Here is a 20012-nt window from a genome sequence, read left to right on the forward strand (position 1 = left end):
TTGCACTCCAGCCTGGGGAACAGAGTGAGATTGTCTCAAAAAAAAAAAAAAAAATTCCAGGGGCCACAGGACTCACATCACTCGGCATGTTTGAGTCACCTGACCTGGGACCCCTCTAATTTTGCTGTGACAGGCCCTCTTCAGGTACTGCTGCCTCTGGGCCTGGATTCCAGTGCACAGGACTGTCACTTTTCCAACTTAGCCGCCAGCACAACAGAGATGTCCCCTCAGAGGTCATGGTTCTCAGGCCAAGGGTCATTTCAGGATGGCCATCATGGCCATCATCGTGGCCATGGCGTCAGACTGAGAGTGATCCCTGTAGATTCCAGGATCTGCAGCCAGGCTTGGGAACTGCTCTTAGGAATACATCTGAATGACTCTAAGGCGCCTGACTTTGCAGCTCCTTTTAAAGAGGCAGAGCCCGTTTCCCTTCTCCCTGAATCTGGGCTGGCCTGGTGACTTGTGCAGGCGCCCACCAGAGCTGCCAGATCTTTAAAGAGAAACCAGCAAGCTGGAATTTTTGTCAATCTCTGGACTTTTTTTTCTTGTCTTAGAAACAGGGTCTCGCTCTGTTGCCCTGGCTGGAGTGCAATGGCACGATCTTGGCTCACTGCAACTTTGACCTCCTGGGCTCAAGTGATTCTCCCACCTCAGTCCCTCAAGTAGCTGGGACTATAGGCACATGCCACCATGCCCAGCTAATTTTTAAAATTTTTTTTGCAGAGAAGGGGTGTCACTGTGTTGCCCAGGCTGGTCTCAAGCTCCTGGCCTCAAGTCAACCTCCTGCCTTGGGCTCCCAAAGTGCTGAGATTACAGGTTTGAGCCACTGTGCCTGGCCCCTGACCATAATTTGAATGACCAGGGCTTAGTTTTTCCTCACAGTATTTTTATAGAATTTAAATTAGTTACCCATGTTTAAAAGTCAAGAGATTTTAAAATAAATAAGGGTGGGGGTGCAGTGGCTCACGCCTGTAATCCCAGCACTTTGGGAGGCTGAGGTGGGCGGATCACCTGAGGTCAGGAGTTCGAGACTAGCCTGGCCAACATGGCAAAACCCCGTCTCTACTAAAAATACAAAACAGGCATGGTGGTGGGAGCCTGTAATCCCAGTTACTCAGGAGGCTGAGGCAGGAGAATCGCTTGAACCCGGAAGGTGGAGGTTGCAGTGAACTGAGATCGCACCGCTGCACTCCAGCCTGGGCAACAGAGCGAGACCCTGTTTCTAAGACAAGAAGTGTGGTCTGGGGACCTGAAGCATCAGCATCGTCAGCGAGCTTGTTGGAAACGCAGAATTGCTGGCCTCACCCCAGGCCCAAATCTGCATTTTAACAAGATCTCCTCGTGACCTGTGGCATATTAAAGTTTGATAAGCACTGGATTAAACAAGCAGGGAACAGGACTTGGCTCCAGGATGCCGTTGTGACTTCTGTTTCAGGATAAGCCACACCTGCTAAGCCCCAGCAGTGACCTAAGTCCATGATTCAGAATCCACACACCACCTGGTGGCTCCTTTTATTATATCAATTTATTCAAGTGATTAAAAAAACTTCTTGGCAGCAGGATGACAAAATAGGTCTGTAAACATGATTTCATCCCCCCATCCCTTCTTCCAAGGAGCTTCCTGTGACAGGAAATCGAATTCTAGTTGGCAAATCCAGTGAAGAGGTCTCTAGAAAAGAGGTCGTGTCACAGCCAGGAAGGCAGACTCGTCCCTTTAACCCACTCCAGCCAGGGGTGCTGGCCAGGATGTGCTGTTCTGTCATGATGTGGTCACTGAGTCTGGTCCGTTGGCAGCCCCTTCCCCAGGAGGAGGGAGACTCTTTGGCAGTGCGGCAGCCCTCCCGGGGGCACAGGCTTCTCGGCAGCAGACACAGGCAGGCGGGAAGCAGGCGGCTGAGCCTCTCCAGCGAGCATGGTATTGCTAGGGTTGCAGGTGCCCTGGCAGGTGGCCAGGTGAGGGGCTGAGGCACAAGTGCTATCAGGAACTTGGCTGCCCCACAGGGGCTGAGGACACCCAGATGGTACATGCCAGTGGCCTTGAAATTTCCCCTGCAGAAGCCAGACCGTGGGGAAACAAGCTTTCGCGATGTGCCACCCCAGGCAGCTTGAGGCTTCAGTCCTTGAAGGGGTTGTGGGCGCCCCCTGGCTGCTCCTTCTCTGCGGCCAGAGGCTCCCCGTTCATCTCCTGCAGCGGGTGGTATGCATAGTCCCCATGCAGGTGCCGGTTCCTCTCTGCTCTGGACAGGAGCAAGGACAGGTTTGCTGCAGTGCTGATCAGCAGGAGGAAGGCCAGCGCCAGGGTGAGGGCTAGCCAGGCGGTCCTGCAGACAGGAGAGAAGCCCCAAGTGGGGGACTGCTGGGTGGGCTCAGGGCTTGGGTAGCACTGGAGGGGCTTCCCTCTACCCGGCATAGATAGCACTAAATCAGGTGCCTCCAGGGACCACACAGGGAATGTTATGAGCAAAATGGACTAGGTGGGGATGGGGCAACATTTAAGACATGTGCAGGGAACAGCAGAGGCAGTCATGACGTACAATGCAGGTCCGTGCTGCCCCATCTCCTGATTTTTTTTTTTTTTTTGAGACAGAGTCTTGCCCTGTCATCCAGGCTGGAGTGCAGTGGCATGATCTCAGCTCACTGCAATCTCCGCCTCCTGGCTTCAAACGATTCCCCTGCCTCGGACTCCCGAATAGCTGAGACTACAGGCTCGAATCACCACGCCCGGCTAATTTTCGTATTTTCAGTAGAGACCAGGTTTCACCATGTTGGCCAGGCTGTTCTTGAACTCTTCACCTCAAGTGATCCACCTGCCTCGGCCTCCCAAAGTGCTAGGATTACAGGCGTGAGCCACCACGCCTGGCCTGATATTTTAAGAGAAGCCATTAAAAAAGTTTTTAAGGCTGGGCGTGGTGCTCATGCCTGCAATCCCAGCACTTTGTGAGGCTTAGGCGGGCGTATCACTTGAGGTCAGGAGTTCAAGACCAGCCTGGCCAACATGGCGAAATCCTGTCTCTACTAAAAATATGAAAATTAGCCGGGCACCTGTAATCCCAGCTACTCAGGAGACTGAGGCAGGAGAATTGCCTGAACCCAGGAGGCGGAGGTTGTGGTGAGCTGAGATCGCACCACTGCACTCCAGCCTAGGCAACAGAGTGAGACCCCGCCTCAAAAAAAAAAAAAAAGTTTAAAAAAATGTGAATGTTACTGATTTTTAGATGCTGCTGATATATTTTAACTTTTTAAAAATTATGTAAGCCAAATAAAACACAGCTGGATGCTGGGCATGGAGGCTGGGAGGCCAAGGTGGGAGGATCACTTGAGCCCAGGACTGTGCACCTCGTCTGTGCAAAATAGTGAGATCCTATCTCTAAAAAACAGTAAGGAATAAAATTAGCCGGGCATGGGGGCATGTGCCTGTCGTCCTAGCTACTTGGGAAGCTGAGGCGGGAGGATCGCAGTGAGCTGATTGTACCACGGCACTACCGCCTGGGTGACAGAATGAGGAAACCTCCTGCCCCCACCCTGGGATCTCATCTAGCCCAGTTTGCATTCTGAGCTCCAGGGGGGGATGCTGACAACAGACGCTGGGCACTCGAAGGCCCTGGGCTCTGCTCCAGGGTCCCCAAAGCAGACAGTGGGGAGAGCTGGTCCTGCTTCCTCTAAGGCAGGGAGCTGGCAGGGGACAAGGGCAGAGATGGACCTCACAGGGGAAGGGTGCGGGAGAGAAGGGGGATTCCTCCCGCCCTGGCCCTAGCTCCCACAGAAGCACCTACCTGGTGAAAAAGGAGAGTTCGCCCGCCCTCAGGGTGGCTTCAGGTGGCTGGAGACACTGCTTTACTGTAACATACCAGAGACAAGCTGAAGGGGCCGGAGCAGGAGCGTCTGCCCATACCCCCTCCCCTTGGAGGGGTAGGTACCTCCGGAGACGCTGCAATTGCCAGTCTTGGGGTCGCAGGGACAATGGTGCTCACACTTACAAGGCCTCTGGCAGCCCGGCCCATGCCAGCCAAGGGGACACTCTATGGAAAGGAGATGGGAGGAGGGAGGAGGGAGAGGTTGGGGCCCCCAGTGTCAGAGCCTTTCTCGACAGGACAGGATACCTGCCCTGGCCCACGTGTACAGAGCCGGGCTAAAGGTGAAACACCCCCTGCCCTCCCTGGACTAGCCCCTGAACGTGACCTTATTTGGAAGCGGAATCTCTACAGAGGCACTTCAGTTAGGATCTCAAGATGAGACCGTTCCGGATTTGAGGTGGGCCCTGGAGTCAGAGCCCGGGGACCCTTGTTTTAGCCGAGCCCTTTGTGGAATGGGCCGTGGCAGCCACAGGGGAATCACGCAGTGATCTGCAGGTGAGGCCGGGGCAGAAGACAAGAGGCAAGCATTTCCCAGACTAGAAGGTGGAGACAGAAGCAGCAGAGGAGCAGTGGGGGCTGCCGGGGCCACCGTCTCCCCATCCGCTAGTGGCGTGGCGGCTCCTACCTTCACTGCAGTTGGACCCGGTCCATCCGGCATCACAGCGGCAGCCGGCTGCCGAGACAAGACCGGGGAGGCCAGGTGAGGGCCTAGGGCAAGGCAGGGCTGGGCAGAGCCCCCTCCCCAGAACCCCCACTCACTCTCCGTGCACAGTCCGTGCTGGCTGCAGTTAGAGGGGCCACAGTCCAGCTCATCACAGCCGGGACCCCGCCAGAAGTGCCCGGTGCATTGGCAGTGCCCGTCCACGCAGGTTCCGTGGCCGTGGCAGTCAGGCGGCTGGCAGCGGGGTTCGTGTACACACACCACGGTGGACACTTGGCGGGGACAGCGCCACATGTTGTCCTGGCTGTAGAGGGATGTGATGTGTGAGGAGAGGACACCCCCAGACGGCCCCTCAACTCCCTCCAGGCTGCCCCCAACCACCCCTCTCTCCATTCTCACCTGTCTACCTACCTACCTAGAAGATGGCGTCTATCTATCTATTTTTGAGATGAGGTATTGCAATCCTTCCACCCGAGCCTCCTGAGCAGCTGTAACCATAAGGTGTGCACCATCACGCCTGCCTAATTATTTTTTTATTTTTTCATAAAGACGGGGTCTCACTATGTTGCCCACACTGGTCTTAAACTCCTGGGCCCAAGCGAACCTCCCACCTCGGCCTCCCAAAGCACTGGGATTCCAGGCGTGAGCCCCTATGCCCAGCCCTTTCTAGTCTTATAGGTTCCTCCGCTCCCTACAATCCCTCCCAGCCCTGGGCCTTTCACATGTGGTGCCCTCTGCCCGGAAAGCTCTCCCACCCCCACCCAGCTACCACCTCCTTCAGATCTCAGTTCTTATTCTGTCATCCTCAGGGAGGTCTTTGCTGACCAACTGACCATGCTCCTAGGCCTGGGTAGTACTGGCATCCTGGGGGAGGGACTGCAGCAATTTCTGCTCTCTTGAACCCCCGGGGCCTGGCACATAGCAGGCACTCAATATTGGCTGAATGAGACAGGCTGGGGCAGACCCGGACTTCAGCCCTCACGCAGGCGGCTCTCACGTGCTTACCAGTGATCTGACGGGTAACTGGCCAAGGTCCCGTTGAGCACGAAGGTGGCAGAGCCACCCCCATCCAGGTTGATGGCGTTGACCACATCCTGTTTCAGCAGGAACTCCGCCATTTCCCACAGGTTGATGCTGCGGCACAAAGCGGTGTTGCTCAGGCTCAGCGCCCACCATCATTTCTCATTTAACTCCTTTTCCTTCCGCAGCGCACAGCATCACGCCCACAGTGCAGGCACATTTCTAAGTGGCCCCCGCCCCCAAGCATGTCTCATCCTAGCCCCCGGAAGCTGTGAACACGTGAGATCACACCCGTGCCTGTGCTGTTACATGGCATAGGAATCCTTAAGGGAGGGGAAACGGCCTGGAGGATCTGGGTGCGGCCACTGGAATCACAGGAGCTGTTCAACACAGAGAACCTTCTCTGGCTGGTGACAGAATAGGAAGTGAGATTTGAAATACGAGGGGGATGAGAGGGTGGCTGGACAACTGGGGGAGAGGACACACATGGGAAGGAACCTGGGCAGCTTGAAGGAGCTGAGGCCCCAGATGGCGGCCAGCAGGGAAACCAAGACCTCAGTCCCACAACTGAGGAGGCGACGTGGATTCTTCCAACAACCTAAACAAGAGGATTCTTTCCAGATAAGAGAAGAGCCCTGCCTAACCAGCATCTTGGTTTTGTCCATGGGACACCCTGAACATAGAACATTCCAAGTTGACCAGCCTGGCCAACATGATGAAACGCTGTGTCTACTAAAAATACAAAAATTAGCCAGGTGCGGTGACTCATGCCTGTAATTCCAGCACTTTGGAAGGCCGAGGTAGATGGATCACCTGAGGTCAGGAGTTCGAGACCAGCCTGGCCAACATGATGAAACCCCATCTCTACTAAAAATACAAAAATTAGCCGGGTGTGGTGGCGGGTGCCCGTAATCCCATTTACCTGGGAGGCTAAGGTGGGAGGATCACCTGAACCTGAGAGGTAGAGGTTGCAGTGAGCTGAGATTGCACCACTGCACTCTGGCCTGGGCGACGGCGTAAGACCCTGTCTCAAAGAAACAAACAAACAAAAGAACATTCCCTGCTGAGTGTTGCTAAATTTGTGCTGGTTATGCAACCAGAGCAAACCAAAACACTCTCTTTACAGGGGCTAGAAATGCAGCTCAGGGAGGCTGAGGGACTTGTCTACAGCATAGGTGGGTAGACAAGTCATCGATGGCTAAGCTGGGATTGGAACCAAGATCTTCTCCCTGCTCACTTTGTGACCATTTCCTTGTATCCTATCTAGGGTTCAGGAAAGGTGAGGCCTAAAGCTGAAGATGATGAGTTCTTGGAATCGGCAAAGATCTCAGGACCCTCATCCTGTGGGAAGGTGAGGGGGCCCTGGGAGGGGGTACAGATAGGTGTCAACATTCCAGAAAGCAGGTAGAGTCAGAGGGTGGCTGTCATTGGGTCAACGTTCCTCCTAGCAGGACTGAGCCCCGGCCGGGGGGCCTCAGCTCCCAGGACTCACCCACGCTGCTCCGTTTGGCCGTCTGCATGAAAGAGCACCAGCTGCCCTTTCCGGTCGTGGCCAATGGCCGTCCTGGCTGATATCACATTCACAAATTTGCTAAAGGAACCTGAAGGAAAAGCAGCCTGGCTGATCACCGGCCCCTTGGGAGGCCTCCTGCTTCTTGCCTAACTCCACTTCCCACTGGTCTGAGCTACCTGGTACCTCCCTGGGAAGCACAGCAGCCTCCTTGCTCGTCTCCCTGCCTCCCCTCTGCACATCCCAGTCTCCCCAGGGCAGCCGGGGGGTCTCTTCTTACAGGTAAACCAAGCTATGCCAGCCTCCAGGTGAAGACCCTCTAATGGTTTCCCCTGTTCTTAGAACAAAATCCAAAGAGCCAGCATGCCCTCCCCAGCCTCTTCCTCCTCCTGCCTCAGCTCCTGGGTGTCCCCTCACCACCCTGCAGCCACTTTGCACTTCCTGTTCCCTCTGGCTGGGAACTGTGCTTTTCTCTAGCTTGCTGCTTTGTCAGATCACCTCCTCAGTGAGGCCTTCCTTGACTGCCCACTCTTTTTTTTTTTTTTTTTTTTTTTTTGAGACAAAGAGTCTCGTCTGTTGCCCGGGCTGGAGTGCAGTGGCGTGATCTCAGCTCACTGCAACCTCCGCCTCCCAGGTTCAAGCAATTCTCATGCTTCAGCCTCCCAAGTAGCTGGGACTACAGGCACACACCACCATGCCTGGCTAATTTTTGTATTTTTTTTTTGTAGAGATAGGTCTCACTATGTTGCCCAGGCAGGTCTTGAACTCCTGGGCTCAACCGATCCTCCCGCCTCGGCCTCCCAAAGTGCTGGGATTATAGGTGTTAGCCACCACACCTAGCTTACTGCCCACTCTAAAATGGTCATGGTATCCTGTCCCCATCCCAGTATTCCGCATCCCAGTGGTTGTCAACCTTGAGTGTCGGTCAGAGTCACCATGGAGGCCCGTTAAAACATAGACTCTTGGGTCTTGCCTCTGATTCTGCAGGTCTGAGGGTGTGGGGCTTTGGAACAAGCTCCTGGGCCACGCCAATGTTGCAGGTCCAAGAAGATTTTTTTCTCTTCACTTTTCTCTTCCTGTACCCACAGTTCCGGTCCCCATCTCTCCCCTTTCCCCTAACTTTATTTTTGTTTCTGAGCACTTACCAATTCTTTTCAGCATATTCTATAACTATTTTTTGTCCTATATATTCAATATAAGCCTATCTTCATCCCCATGAATCCCCAGTACCCAGAATAGTGCTGGGCACAAAGTAGCTGCTCAATACTTGTTGAAAGACTTAAGAACAGCTCCGCCCAGCCCACTGGTCCTGGTTCTCGAGAGGGCTGTTGCCAACAGCCTCCCCATCCAACCTGTCTCCTGTGTCTCGTCACACTCTGTGGCTTGGCTCTCGTTGATGTAGATGCTTCCATTACGAATCAGCCACACGACCCCACTCAGCAGCTGCACAAATGGGTTCTCAGTGTCCAGCACCTCCTCCTCAGGCAGGTACCTGGATCCGGGGAAGGTGGGAAGCTCACTCACCAGCAGGGGCAACTGCAGATAGTCAGGCTCTTTCTCCCTGGCCGTCCCAACCTGGCTGCTAGATTCCCCCTCATGCCCCAGGAACCTCCTGGGGCCTGAGTGTAGCTGAGACAACTTAACAGCCCTAGGAATCTCCCTGTTGTCAGAGCTGAAGCTGGACAGGGTTCTGACAATACGATCCCCACGAGCCTTTGCAAACAGTCTAAGTTTCAATTAACAGAAATGACCATCCCCCAACAGAGCTCAAATCCATCTATGGCCCTCAATCCCCAGGCCATACCCAGCCCAACTACCACTTGATCCCTGTTACGGCCCTTCATTGGCTTCCTTGTTTCTCCACTGCTCTCTCCCACCTAGTCCCACTCAGGATCAGAACAAGCTTTATCATCAACAAATAATTTTTTTTTGAGACTCAAATAATTTTTAAGATAATTTTAAATAATTCAAATCATCAATCTTGCCAGGGCGTGGTGGCTCACACCTGTCATCCCAGCACTTTGGGAGGCTGAGGTGGGTGGATCACTTGAGGTCAGGAGTTCGAGACCAGCCGGGCCAATATGGTGAACCCACTCCCCCGCTCCCCCTCAATCCCGTCTCTACTAAAAATACAAAAATTAGCCGGGCGTGGTGGCACACGTCCGTAGTCCCAGCTACTCCAGAGGCTGAGGCAGGAGAATCCCTTGAACCCGGGAGGCAGAGGTTGCAGTGAGCCGGTATCAAGCCACTGCACTCCATCCTGGGCAACAGAGCAAGACTCTGTCTCAAAAAAAAAAAAAAAAAATCATCAGTCTTGATGAGTTGATGTTTCTGACACCCCACTCCTTTTTCAGTCCCTCATACACACAAGCCCCCCTGAGCCTCTGAGCCTTTGTGCTTGGGGTTCCTTTGGACTGAAACGCTCTTCCTCCAGTTCTGACCTTGGCTCCCTTAGTGATTCATCTTCGAGTTTCCACTCAAAGGTCACCTCGGAGAGGCCTGTTCCAGATCACCCTCCCTAAAATCAACACTATTTACAACGGGTTCACCCCGTTGGTTGCTTTGCTGCACACACAGCAATCAGAATGTATGTTAGCTATTTACCCGGCTTTTGTTGATTTTTCTAGTAATGGGGGAGGGCTGTTAAGGCAAAGACTGTGTTGTTCACGGCTATCTCACCGGGGCGCAGCACATTGCCTGATACAAGCAAGTGCTCAATGATACTGGATGATGAATAAACTCTGCAAGGAAGCGATTCCCATCCCCATTCTGCAGATGAGGAAACAGGGGCTCAGCTTGGTTAAGTGACTTGAACACGCAGGCACGGCTACAACCCAAATCTCAGGCCCTCTGCCCTCGACAGCACGGGGCTCCCTGCCTCCTCACCCGGTGACCAGGGTCCCGTCGCGGCGGATCCCGAACTGCGCGTTCTGCAGCCCCCCGGAGCTGCTCACCCGCCGCTCGTCGCTCACCACGTTCCCCAGGCACTCGCCCGAGTTCATGCGGAAGAAGCCGCCGTTCTGGGCGACACGGCAGTCGGCCGCCCGCGCCGTCTCCTCCACGGTGGCGCGTCGTCTCGCCGCGCAGCCGCCGGGCCCACCGGGCTCCAGCACCGAGAAGGTGCGCAGGGGCTCAACGGCCCGCGTCAGGTGGCCGGCCACCGCGCGGTCCCTGAAGTGCGACACGAAGGTGCGCACGGCCAGACCGCCGGCGCCGGGGGTCGCTGGAGGCGGAGGCCAACTCTCGTGCTCGCGGCTGCCGGCGCGCACCCGTGTGCAGTCCCGGGAGAGGCGCGCGCGCGCGCGTGGATAGGGCAGTAGCAAGTCGTCGTCGCGGGAGGCCCTGCGGGGACGGGCGGCCGTGAGCTCGGGGGGCTGTCCTCGTGAGCTCGGGGGGCTGTCCTCGTGAGCTCGGAGGACAGGGGGGACCCCCCGAACCAGGCTTGCCCCAGGAGCTGCACTCACCCCGAGTCGAGGCCGCCGGACGCTTCCCAGAGGAAGCCGAATAGTGCAAGCCGGAGGAGAAGCCAGCGACCCGTGGAGGTCGCCATATTGGACCGGGGCCTCGGGTCATGTGGGCTCGCCTCACGTGACTCAAGTCCCAGGGTGGCCGCTTTCAGCTCGGACTGAATTACCTGCGCTCTTTTCGGCTGGCGGGCTGGCGGGCGATGCTGGTGATGGTAACTTTTTATCTCCAGGTAATCTCAAACCTACAGGAAGTTGCAAGGAGAGCATAAAGAACCCTCGTAGAACTGTTATTCATGTTTAGCAGTTTAGGCTTGCCTGATTTACTCAATCATTTGTACTTTGTTTTTTTTTTCCTGAACCAATTGCAACCAAATTGCAGATGTCATGATCCTTTACCCCATACCTCGCTATGCATCTCCTAAGAACAAGGGCATTTTCTTAACCACAGGGCAAATATCGTTAGGACAACTCCCATTGACATTTCTGTGATCTCATCCACAGCTAACCTTCAATTGTCCCTCTAATGTCTTTTTTTTTCCTTTCCTTTTTGTCCGCCCCTGACCCTGTAATCCAGGAGTTGCTTTTAGTTGTCATGTCTCTTTGATCTCTTAATCTGGAAGGCTCCTCAGCCTTTTGTCTTTTACTACCTTGACATTTTTGAAGACAGCCCAGCTACATAATTTGTGTGACTCAATGCAAAATGAAAACGTGGGGACGCTTGCTAAAAAACCCAGAAAACTATTAAGAATTTCAAGATGGTCAGAGCAAATGGTTGCAGCAAGCCAGGGACCTTCTGAGTGAGCCCATGAAGCTGGCTCTGAGTATAGAAGCCAGTTTATTTTGTAGCATGTACTTCAAGCTTCCTTTGAGAGGATTCTTCTCTTCAGGCCTCCTCTCCCAGTGCAGTGTCCAGGGTTGGGTGGTGTCTTGGTGCCACTGCAGTGCATGGGCCATTACAGGAGCCACGGCAAGTCTAGTTAGCTTGATACTGTTGCAGTCTTGCCAATGCACCTTAATATAGCAGTTTCTCCTTGTCTGAACTAGTCCCAGGGTTCTTTGTCCTACCTCCAAGAAAACTAAGGAGCGTGGACACAAGGGTGGGGTTGGAGCGAACGTTTAATAAGGGAAAGAAGAAAGCTCTCCAAAGTGGAGAGGGGAGTCCGAGTGGATTGTCGGGTTACAGCTGAATGCAAAAAGCTTTTTTTTTTTTTTTTTAAGACAGAGTTTTGCTCTTGTCGCCCAGGCTGGAGTACAATGGTGCGATCTTGGCTCACTGCAACCTCAACAACCTCTGCCTCCTGGGTTCAAATGATTCTCCTGCCTCAGCCTCCCGAGTAGCTGGGATTACAGGCACACGTCACCGCGCCCTGCTAATTTTTGTATTTTGGGTAGAGACGAAATTTTACCATGTTGGCCAGGCTGGTTTCAAACTCCTGACCTCAGGTGATCCGCCTCCTTCAGCTTCCCAAAGTGCTGGGATTACAGGCGTGAGCCACTGTGCCTGGCCGCAGAAAACTTTTATAGGACACTGCTGTCTTCCTGGTAACTGAGTAACTTCTTACCAGTAAAGCTGCCTGTGCAGCTCCCCTTATGTTATGCAGCTGTGGGTATGTCTCTAGGCAAGTGCAAATCGCTGCTTCTCTTGTTTGTGTAACTGTGGGTTTGTTTTAGATAAGGCCCCCTCCTCCCTGTGCCGGTTTCCATGGAGCCCACTGTGTATATGCCTGAAAAGGAGAGGAAACTTTTTCCCGGGAGCCTGCTAATTATGCAAAGAACAAAGGGCTTCTGCGCTGGACCCTGTCTGCTTATCTCTGTGCAGGTCCAGCCTGAGTTTTTTCCCAGGTTGCTTTATTTTTGCCGGTTGCTGTGACTTTTCAGGCAGGCCACTTCTGAGGTCGGAATTTTCCCCAACGGATTTTTCTTTTCCTTCTTCCTCACTACCACAGGTATGGGGGGACACAGATAGGGGCCAGGCCATCCCCTTTTCATCCACAGTCAGCACTTCTGGTGCTTGATCTCAGGCCCCTCTTTGAGCCACTGCTCCTTTGAGCCAGTCCACGGTGAGGGTTAGTGAACTCAGTTAGAGAGTGTCCCCCCAAACTCGTGTCCTTACCAGAACCTCAGAATGTGAACTTGTTTGGAAATTGGGTCTTTGCAGATATAATTAGTTAAGATGAGGTCATTCAGGAGTAGGGTGGACCCTGAATCCAATCTGACTGGTGTTCTTGTAAAAGACAGAAATACACACAGAGGAAAGAAGCTCATATGAACACAGGCAGAGGTTGGACTGATGCAGTCATAAGTCAAAGAATGCAAAGAAGGCTAGCAGCCACCAAGAGCTAGGAGCGAGGCGTGGGACAGACTCTTGAGCTTTGACAGAGAACATGGCCATGCTGATGCCTTGCTTTTGGAAACTAATACAATTCAGGGACCTCAAAGGGGTCCCGGGAACAGCTCTGACACTCCTAGTTCACTTTAACCATGTACAAAATGACTGCTCCTCCTAGAGGCTTAAATGACCAATATATTGATGTGAAGGGAGTATATCTTTCTGATCTTTGCATTGGGCTGCTAAAAATAACCAGCAGAGGAGCCCAGGCCTGACGCCTACTCCCTGCCTCCGGAAGCGCTCTTTTTTTCTGCCTCAGTTAGGAGTTGCAGGAACAGGCAGTCTTTGGCAAGTTCTGACTTTGGTTTTCTCCCTACTTTGAGGTTTGCTACTCCTTTGCCAAGTTTTTCTAAGCACATAACGGGTGCCACAGAAATTCTGCATTTGAACAGAGCAGCCCATATCCACAGTTCTAGCCAAAGCTGCTAACGAAGCCAAGGGTTTTCTTTTTTGCTCTTCAGCCTGGAATACTTTTGTCCCCTTTTAGCGTCCTCATTTGAGTTCTACCATCATTTGTGTGTTCAACAGGCTAAGCACCTCGTATGTGCTCCGTTGCAGCTGATCCCTGCCTTCATGGAGCTTAGCTTTTCAAGGGGAAACAGACATGAAACAGTTATGTGATGAATGAAAGAAGCAAAGGGCAGGACTGCGAGAGAAGGATGTTGCAGGTGTGGCAGGGAAGCCTCTCCAAGCCCATTTAGACTGTGATTGAAGGAAAGAAAAGATGCGGCTGTGTGCAGATCTGGGCCAGGGCCTGAAGTGGGAAACAGCTTGGGAGGTGCAGCAGGAAGAGCCACCTGGTGGGAGAGGAGGGCCGTGGGGGAGGGGTTGGAGGTGGTGAGCAGGGTTGAAGGGGGAGGGCCAAGCCAAGGCCAGATCGTACATGCAGGGATCCAGGGAAATGAGTATGGATTTCAGCCAAAGTGAAATAGTAAGCCATTGGAAGGTTTTTTTAAAACTTTAATAAGATATAATTTACATACTGTAAAATTCTCCTGTTTTAAGTGTACAATGCAATGATTTGTAGTAAATGCACAGTGATATTCCAGCATCACCATTATCCAGTTTTAGGATTTTTTTTTCACCCAAAAAAGTTTTGTTATGTAATTCTATTATTATTTAGAGACAGGATCTCATTCTGTTGCCCAGACTGGAGTACAGTGGTGCAATCATAGCTCACTGCAGCCTTGACTTCTTGGGCTCAAGCAGTCCTCCCACCTCAGCCTCCTGAGTAGCTGGGACTACAGATGTGTACTACCACACCAGGCTAGTTTATTTATTTATTTTTAGATGGAGTCTCACTCTGTTGCCTAAGCTGGAGTGTAGATTGAAATGGCCTGATCTTGGCTCACTGCAACCTCAGCCTCCCAGGTTCAAGCGATTCTCCTGCCTCAGCCTCCTGAGTAGCTGGGATTACAGGGGCGTGCCAACACGCCCGGCTAATTTTTGTATTTTTAATAGACACAGGATTTCACCATATTGGCCAGGCTGGTCTTGAACTCCTGACCTCAAGTGATCCACCCCCGTTGGCCTCCCAAAGTGTTAGGATTATAGGTGTGAGCCACTGTGCCCGGCCCGAAAGTCATTTTTATAAAACTCTTAGGAAATGTAAACGTAAAAGGATCAATTTCTTCTGTCCATGCTGTGTAGAGCATCTGTTGTGTAAAGGGCTGGGAGGGCATTTACAGCATCCCAGAACCTGGCGTTGAGGCTCTGAGGGGCAGGAGATTCTATCATAGGCTGCGTGTCTGGTAGGTGGCCCCCAGGTCCAGTTGGGTACATTAGGGGTGCCCCTCATCCCATGTGGACTTGCAGGGTGGTGTGGGGGCTGCCAGCTGGGCAGACCAGACTCAAGCACGCTCACAGCCCAAGGTCCCTTCCACCAGCTAAGACCTGGACGAAACATGTCCAGGTGCCTCTTTTTTCTTTTTCTTCATTTTTTCTATCTAATTCAGCAAATATTTTTAAAACATTTCTATGTTCCAGGCTGTGTAGTAGGAGCCAGGCACCTGAAGAGGAGCAAGACATCGTCTGTGCCCTAAAGTCATTCACAATCTGAAAATAGAGTTGACAAGCACACAAACGAAGCCAGAGTGAGCTGCCACAGAGCAGTGTAGGGAATGAGATGGACAAGTAGGTGTGAGGAGGGGAGGAAGCTTCACAGAACAAGGGACAACCTTGGGGAATCTTTTTTTTTTTTGAGACGGAGTCTCGCTCTGCCACCCAGGTTGGAGTGCAGTGGCACCATCTCAGCTCACTGCAAGCTCCGCCTCCCAGGTTCATGCCATTCTCCTGCCTCAGTCTGCCAAGTAGCTGGGACTACAGGTGTGTGCCACTACGCCTGGCTAATTTTTGTATTTTAGTAGAGATGGGGTTTCACCATGTTGGTTGGCCAGGATGGTCTCAATCTCTTGACCTCGTGATCTGCCTGCCTCGGCCTCCCAAAGTGCTGGGATTACAGGTGTGAGCCACTCCACCCAGCCAATCTCGGGGAATCTTAAAGGGCAAATCAAATTTAACCAGATTGGGGGTGGGGGCAGATTCGCAATTGCAAAAATGTGGAACCAGCCCAAATGCCAATCAGTCAATGAGTGGATAAACATCATATATATATGATAGAATACTACTCAGCCATAAAAAGAAATGAATTAATGGCATTTGCAGCCACCTGGATGGGATTGGAGACTATTATTCTAAGTGAAGTAACTCAGAAATGGGAGACCAGACATCACATGTTCTCACTTATAAGTGGGAGCCAAACTGTGAGGATGCAAAGGCATAAGAATGATACAATGGGGCCAGGCGCGGTGGCTCACACTTGTAATCCTAGCATTTTGGGAAGCTGAGGTGGGTGGATCACCTGAAGTCAGGAGTTTGAGATTGCCTTGGTCAACATGGTGAAACCCCGTGTCTATTAAAAATACAAAAATTAGGCCAGGTGCGGTGGCACATACCTGTAATCCCAGCACTTTGGGAGGCTCAGTTGGGTGGATTGACTGAGCTCAGGAGTTCGAGACCAGTCTGGGAAGCACGGTGAAACCCCGTCTCTGCTAAAGCACAAAAAATTAGCCAGGTGTGGCGGTGTGCACCTGTAGTCACAGCTACTCAGGAGGCTGAGGCAGAATTGCTTGAAGCCAGGAGGCAGAGGTTGCAGTGAGCCCAGATCGCACCACTGCACTTCAGCCTGGGGGACAGAGCAAGACTCTGTTTCAAATAAACAAACAAACCCCAAAATTAGCCGGGTGTGGTGGCGCGCGCCTGTAATCCCAGCTACTCAGGAGGCTGAGGCACAAGAATTGCTTGAACCCAGGAGGCGGAGGTTGCAGTGAGCCAAGATCGCACCACCACTGCACTCCAGCCTCAAAAAAAAAAAAAAAAAAAAAAAGTTACAGTGGAATTTGGGAATTCGGGTGAGAAAGAATGGGAAGGAGGGGAGGGATAAAAGACTACAAATTGGTTTCAGTGTATACTGCTCAGGTCCTGGGTGTACCAAAATCTCTCAAATCACCACTCACGTAACCAAATACCACCTCTTCCCCAAAAATCTATGGAAATAAAAAATGAGAAAGAAAGAGAATAGGTGAAGACCCAGAAAAAGCGAGGATACTGGTGGGACGTTGCCCAAGTCAGTCTTCCTGGCTCTGGTGGGTGAGGGGGGCAGAAGCTTAGCCGCTGAGAGATGGGAGTGGGGAAGCAGTCATGAAAGGGTGGCTTGAACTCGCCCCAGCTCTCACCAATCCCTTCCCCGCGCTCTCTTGCTCTCTCAGACCTCATTCCAAGCAACAGTTCTGCACATACTGTTCTCACAACTCCTTCACACTAAAGCTACATGATGGAGAAAGTCTTAACTCATTCCGTTTCCTGTGTATATTTACATCTTAAGAGGAAACACTTTCAACCAGGCATGGTGGCTCATGGCTGTAATCCCAGCAGAGGCAGGAGGATTGCTTGAGCCCAGGAGTTCCAGGCCAGCCTGGGCAACACACCAAGATCCCCGTCTCTTAAAAAAAAAAAAAAAAAAAAAAAAAAGGGCCAGGCATGCTGGTTCACGCCTATAATCTCAGCTCTTTGGGACGCCAAGGCGGGCAGATCACCTGAGGTCAGGAGTTCGAGACCAGCCTGGCCAACATGGGGAAACACTGTCTCTACTAAAAATACAAAAATTAGACGGGTGTGGTGGCACGTGCCTGTAATCCTAGCTACTGGAGAGGCTGAGGCAGGAGAACCGCTTGAACCCAGGAGGTGGCGGTTGTAGTGATCTGAGATTATGCTACTGCACTCCAGTGTGGGTGACAGAGTCAGACCCTGTCTCAAAAAAAAAAAAAAAGGAAAAACTTTAAGAACATGATGACTTAATGGAATTACTTGTTTGCAGTAGGACTTTATACCTTGAGCCGGGAGCCGGAAGGAATGCACTTTTGACCAAGGATTGTGGCAGGGGCACATAGAGCCACCGTGGGCTGGGTGCTTCCACCAATGAGGGCCTCTCTCTCGGGGTGTGTATTTGGGGGGCAGGGAAAGAAGGCCTTGATGAAGCCGTGAGGTGGGGTTTGTGCCGGGGGACCTGCTTTTCCATCCCTCTCTCATTTAACTCCAAGTCCCAAGCCTCCTTTCCTCCCTGTCTTCCTCCCACCCGCTCCAAACAATCTGCCTGTGACTGGTTTTTCTGCTCTCTGTGCTACTTGAACAGGAGGCTGTCAGGAGCTGTTCTGCTCCAACGAGGAGAACCATTGACTCTCATTTGTGGGTGCTCCTTGTCTTGACCTCGAGTTTTGTTTCAAGCCCTTTGGAGGGTTCCTTCTTTTTTTCTTTTGAGACAAGTTCTCGCACTGTCACCCAGGCTGGGATGCAATGGCATGATCATAGCTCACTGCAGCCTCAATCTCCCAAGTCTCAAGTGATCCTCCTGCCTCAGCCTCCCAAGTAGCTGGGACCACAGGCATGGGTCACCATGCCCAGCTGATTTTTGTGTTTTTTTGTGGAGATGGATTTTTGTCATGTTGCCCAGGCAGGTCTCCAAATCCTAAGCTCAAGCAATCCGCCCACCTTGGTCTCCCAAAGTGCTGGGATTCTAGGCATGAGCCACTGTGCCTGGTCATATGAGAGGGCATTTGAGCAGAGACTGGGGCAAAGTGGAGTGTGAGCCACGTGGATGTCAGGGGAAAAGTATTCAGAAAGATAGGAGAGCCTTGCAAGGGACGTGAACTCCATGTGGGCTGGATGTGTGTGCTGAGTGGATAAATTCCAGGGAGTTTTTGGGCTACAGTTTGGCTGTGGCATGCCACTGAGAAAGTTCTTTTTGTGTTTGTTTGTTTTTGCTTTTTTGAGATGGAGTCGTGCTCTGTCACCCAGGCTGGAGTGCAGTGGCATGATCTTCCCTCACTGCAGTCTCTGCCTCCCAGGTGCAAGCGATTCTCCTGCTTCAGTTTCTCCAGTAGCTGGGATTACAGGCGAGAGCCACCACGCCTGGCTAATTTTTGTATTTTCAGTAGAGATGGGGTTTCACCATGTTAGCCAGGCTGGTCTTGAACTTCTGACCTCAAGAGATCCGCCCACCTTGAGAACGTTCTTTTTAATTTTCGGTTTCACATCGGTCCTTTAAATAGAGGATCAGGCTGTGAACCAGGTCATCAGGACGGGTCATCTGCTTCCCCACGGGTGTGGTTGGGCTGCAGGGACCTTGTTGCTGAGACTAGGAACAGCTCCTTGAGGCAGGTGCTGCATTAGTTTCTGGGGCTGCTGTAGCAAGGTGCCATCAACTGGGAGGCTTAAACCACAGAAATGTATGGTCTCACCGTTGACGAGTGCTGGGATTATAGGCGTGAGCCAAGGATTGCCTTTCCTTGAAAGTGACTCATACGCTCCGCTTTCCTCCACAGTCATTTCACCCTCTCCCTGGTTTGGTAACTGAAGCCTTCTGAAATGAACCAGTGTCAGGCTCCAGTGAGGACTCCATCCCCAATTCAGGAAGCACAGAGGTGGAGCATAATCCCCCCCGATTTGTTTATGTGCGGCTGACTTCTCTCAAGGTGGTGTGCCTGTTTGGGAAAACTTTTGTTTGCAAGACAACGTGAAAGAAATCCTTAAAGCTCACGGACTGCCGGGTGGATATGACATTCTGGCCCTTGGTTCCCCCAAGAAAACAGCAACTTGCAGAAAGCAAGTCAAACTTGTCAGCAGAATCCAGGGATGTTCCTCGAGGCCTGACAACTTAAGAGCAATCATGGGAAGGCATTCAGAGGACCGCAGCAGAGGATCAGGTCAAGGGAAGCCTAACTCCTAAAGGAAAGATCGAGAAGAACCATGCGCCCCACTACCCACCGGGGCTGCTCAGCTGGGCACAGAAGCAGCCAAGGATATTTTCATTCAGATGCTCACATATGACTAAGTTGCCACATGAGGATGATCCGTGGCGATTTTCCACCTTGAGGCAAAGCAGGACCATGCGTGTAAAGAGGTTTGCAGCCCCCGGGTTTTCAGCTGGTTTTTCTACCCCAGAGTCTAATGCGTGCAGGCTGTCATCAGCACCACAGACAGCACCAGAAGCCATCATAACGTCCCAGAAGGTTTTATTGCTAAATTAGTGTCAGAGCTCCAGGGAACACATTCAGATATAGTCACACTGAGTCAGAGCTCGAGGGAAGAGCTGTAAGCTGGGAACCAGAGAACCGATGACAAGGCAGCGGCCTCTTCTGGCAGCTTCCGGAGGAGCCCCCAGTTAATGGGCCGTCATCACTTGAGGCAGCAGGTAACGTTTACTTGGCACTTAGTATGTTACGGGCACCATTTCCAGTATTCTAGAAGCACAATACTCACAGCAGTGGAGGTAACATTGAGGTAGGGGCTGGGTTTTGTTTTTTTTTTGACTCCCACTCTGTTACCCAGGCTGGAGTGCAGTGGTGCAATCATACCTCACTGCAGCCTTGAACTTCTGGGCTCAAGTGATCCTCCCTCCTCAAGTGAGCCTCCCGAGTAGCTGGGACTACAGGTGTTCACTACTGCACCCAGTGAGGGTTGGTGGGGAGGTGTCTCGTTATGTTGCCCAGGCTGGTCTCGAACTTCTGAATCCAAGCGATCCTCCCACCTCAGCCTCCCAAAGTGCTGGGATTAT

The 20012-nt window shown here is 52.3% G+C and overlaps 2 protein-coding genes across 7 annotated transcripts in view; one reads left to right on the forward strand and one right to left on the reverse strand.

Annotated features, from left to right (window-relative positions):
- Positions 1 to 1507: 1507 nt before the first annotated feature.
- Positions 1508 to 10635, reverse strand: NAGPA (N-acetylglucosamine-1-phosphodiester alpha-N-acetylglucosaminidase). Of its 6 annotated transcripts, none has more exons than XM_004057143.5 (10): positions 10510 to 10635; positions 9932 to 10387; positions 8398 to 8537; positions 7028 to 7136; positions 5521 to 5649; positions 4614 to 4819; positions 4480 to 4527; positions 3918 to 4019; positions 3774 to 3837; positions 1508 to 2321 (listed from the first exon to the last, which is right to left on the reverse strand). In XM_004057143.5, exons 1-10 carry the CDS (start codon positions 10593 to 10595, stop codon positions 2114 to 2116), a joined length of 1548 nt encoding a protein of 515 aa, XP_004057191.3. In that variant the 5' UTR covers positions 10596 to 10635; the 3' UTR covers positions 1508 to 2113. The 6 variants fall into 6 exon arrangements, 5 of the variants coding, with proteins under 5 accessions (XP_004057191.3, XP_055221189.2, XP_055221190.2 ...); XM_055365214.2 differs by having other exon boundaries at positions 1508 to 2237; positions 10510 to 10615; XM_055365215.2 differs by lacking the exon at positions 3918 to 4019 and having other exon boundaries at positions 10510 to 10616.
- The window catches only part of ALG1 (ALG1 chitobiosyldiphosphodolichol beta-mannosyltransferase), a 50741-nt gene continuing 41354 nt past the window's right edge, over positions 10626 to 20012 (forward strand). Inside the window, exons 1-2 of the mRNA XM_063699979.1 lie at positions 10626 to 10742; positions 18781 to 19649. Coding sequence (XP_063556049.1) covers positions 19623 to 19649 — 27 coding nt within the window. The 5' untranslated portion in view covers positions 10626 to 10742; positions 18781 to 19622. The remainder of the gene's footprint in view (positions 10743 to 18780; positions 19650 to 20012) is intronic.

This window comes from Gorilla gorilla, chromosome 18, assembly GCF_029281585.2.
Source record: "Gorilla gorilla gorilla isolate KB3781 chromosome 18, NHGRI_mGorGor1-v2.1_pri, whole genome shotgun sequence".
NCBI lineage: Eukaryota > Metazoa > Chordata > Mammalia > Primates > Hominidae > Gorilla > Gorilla gorilla.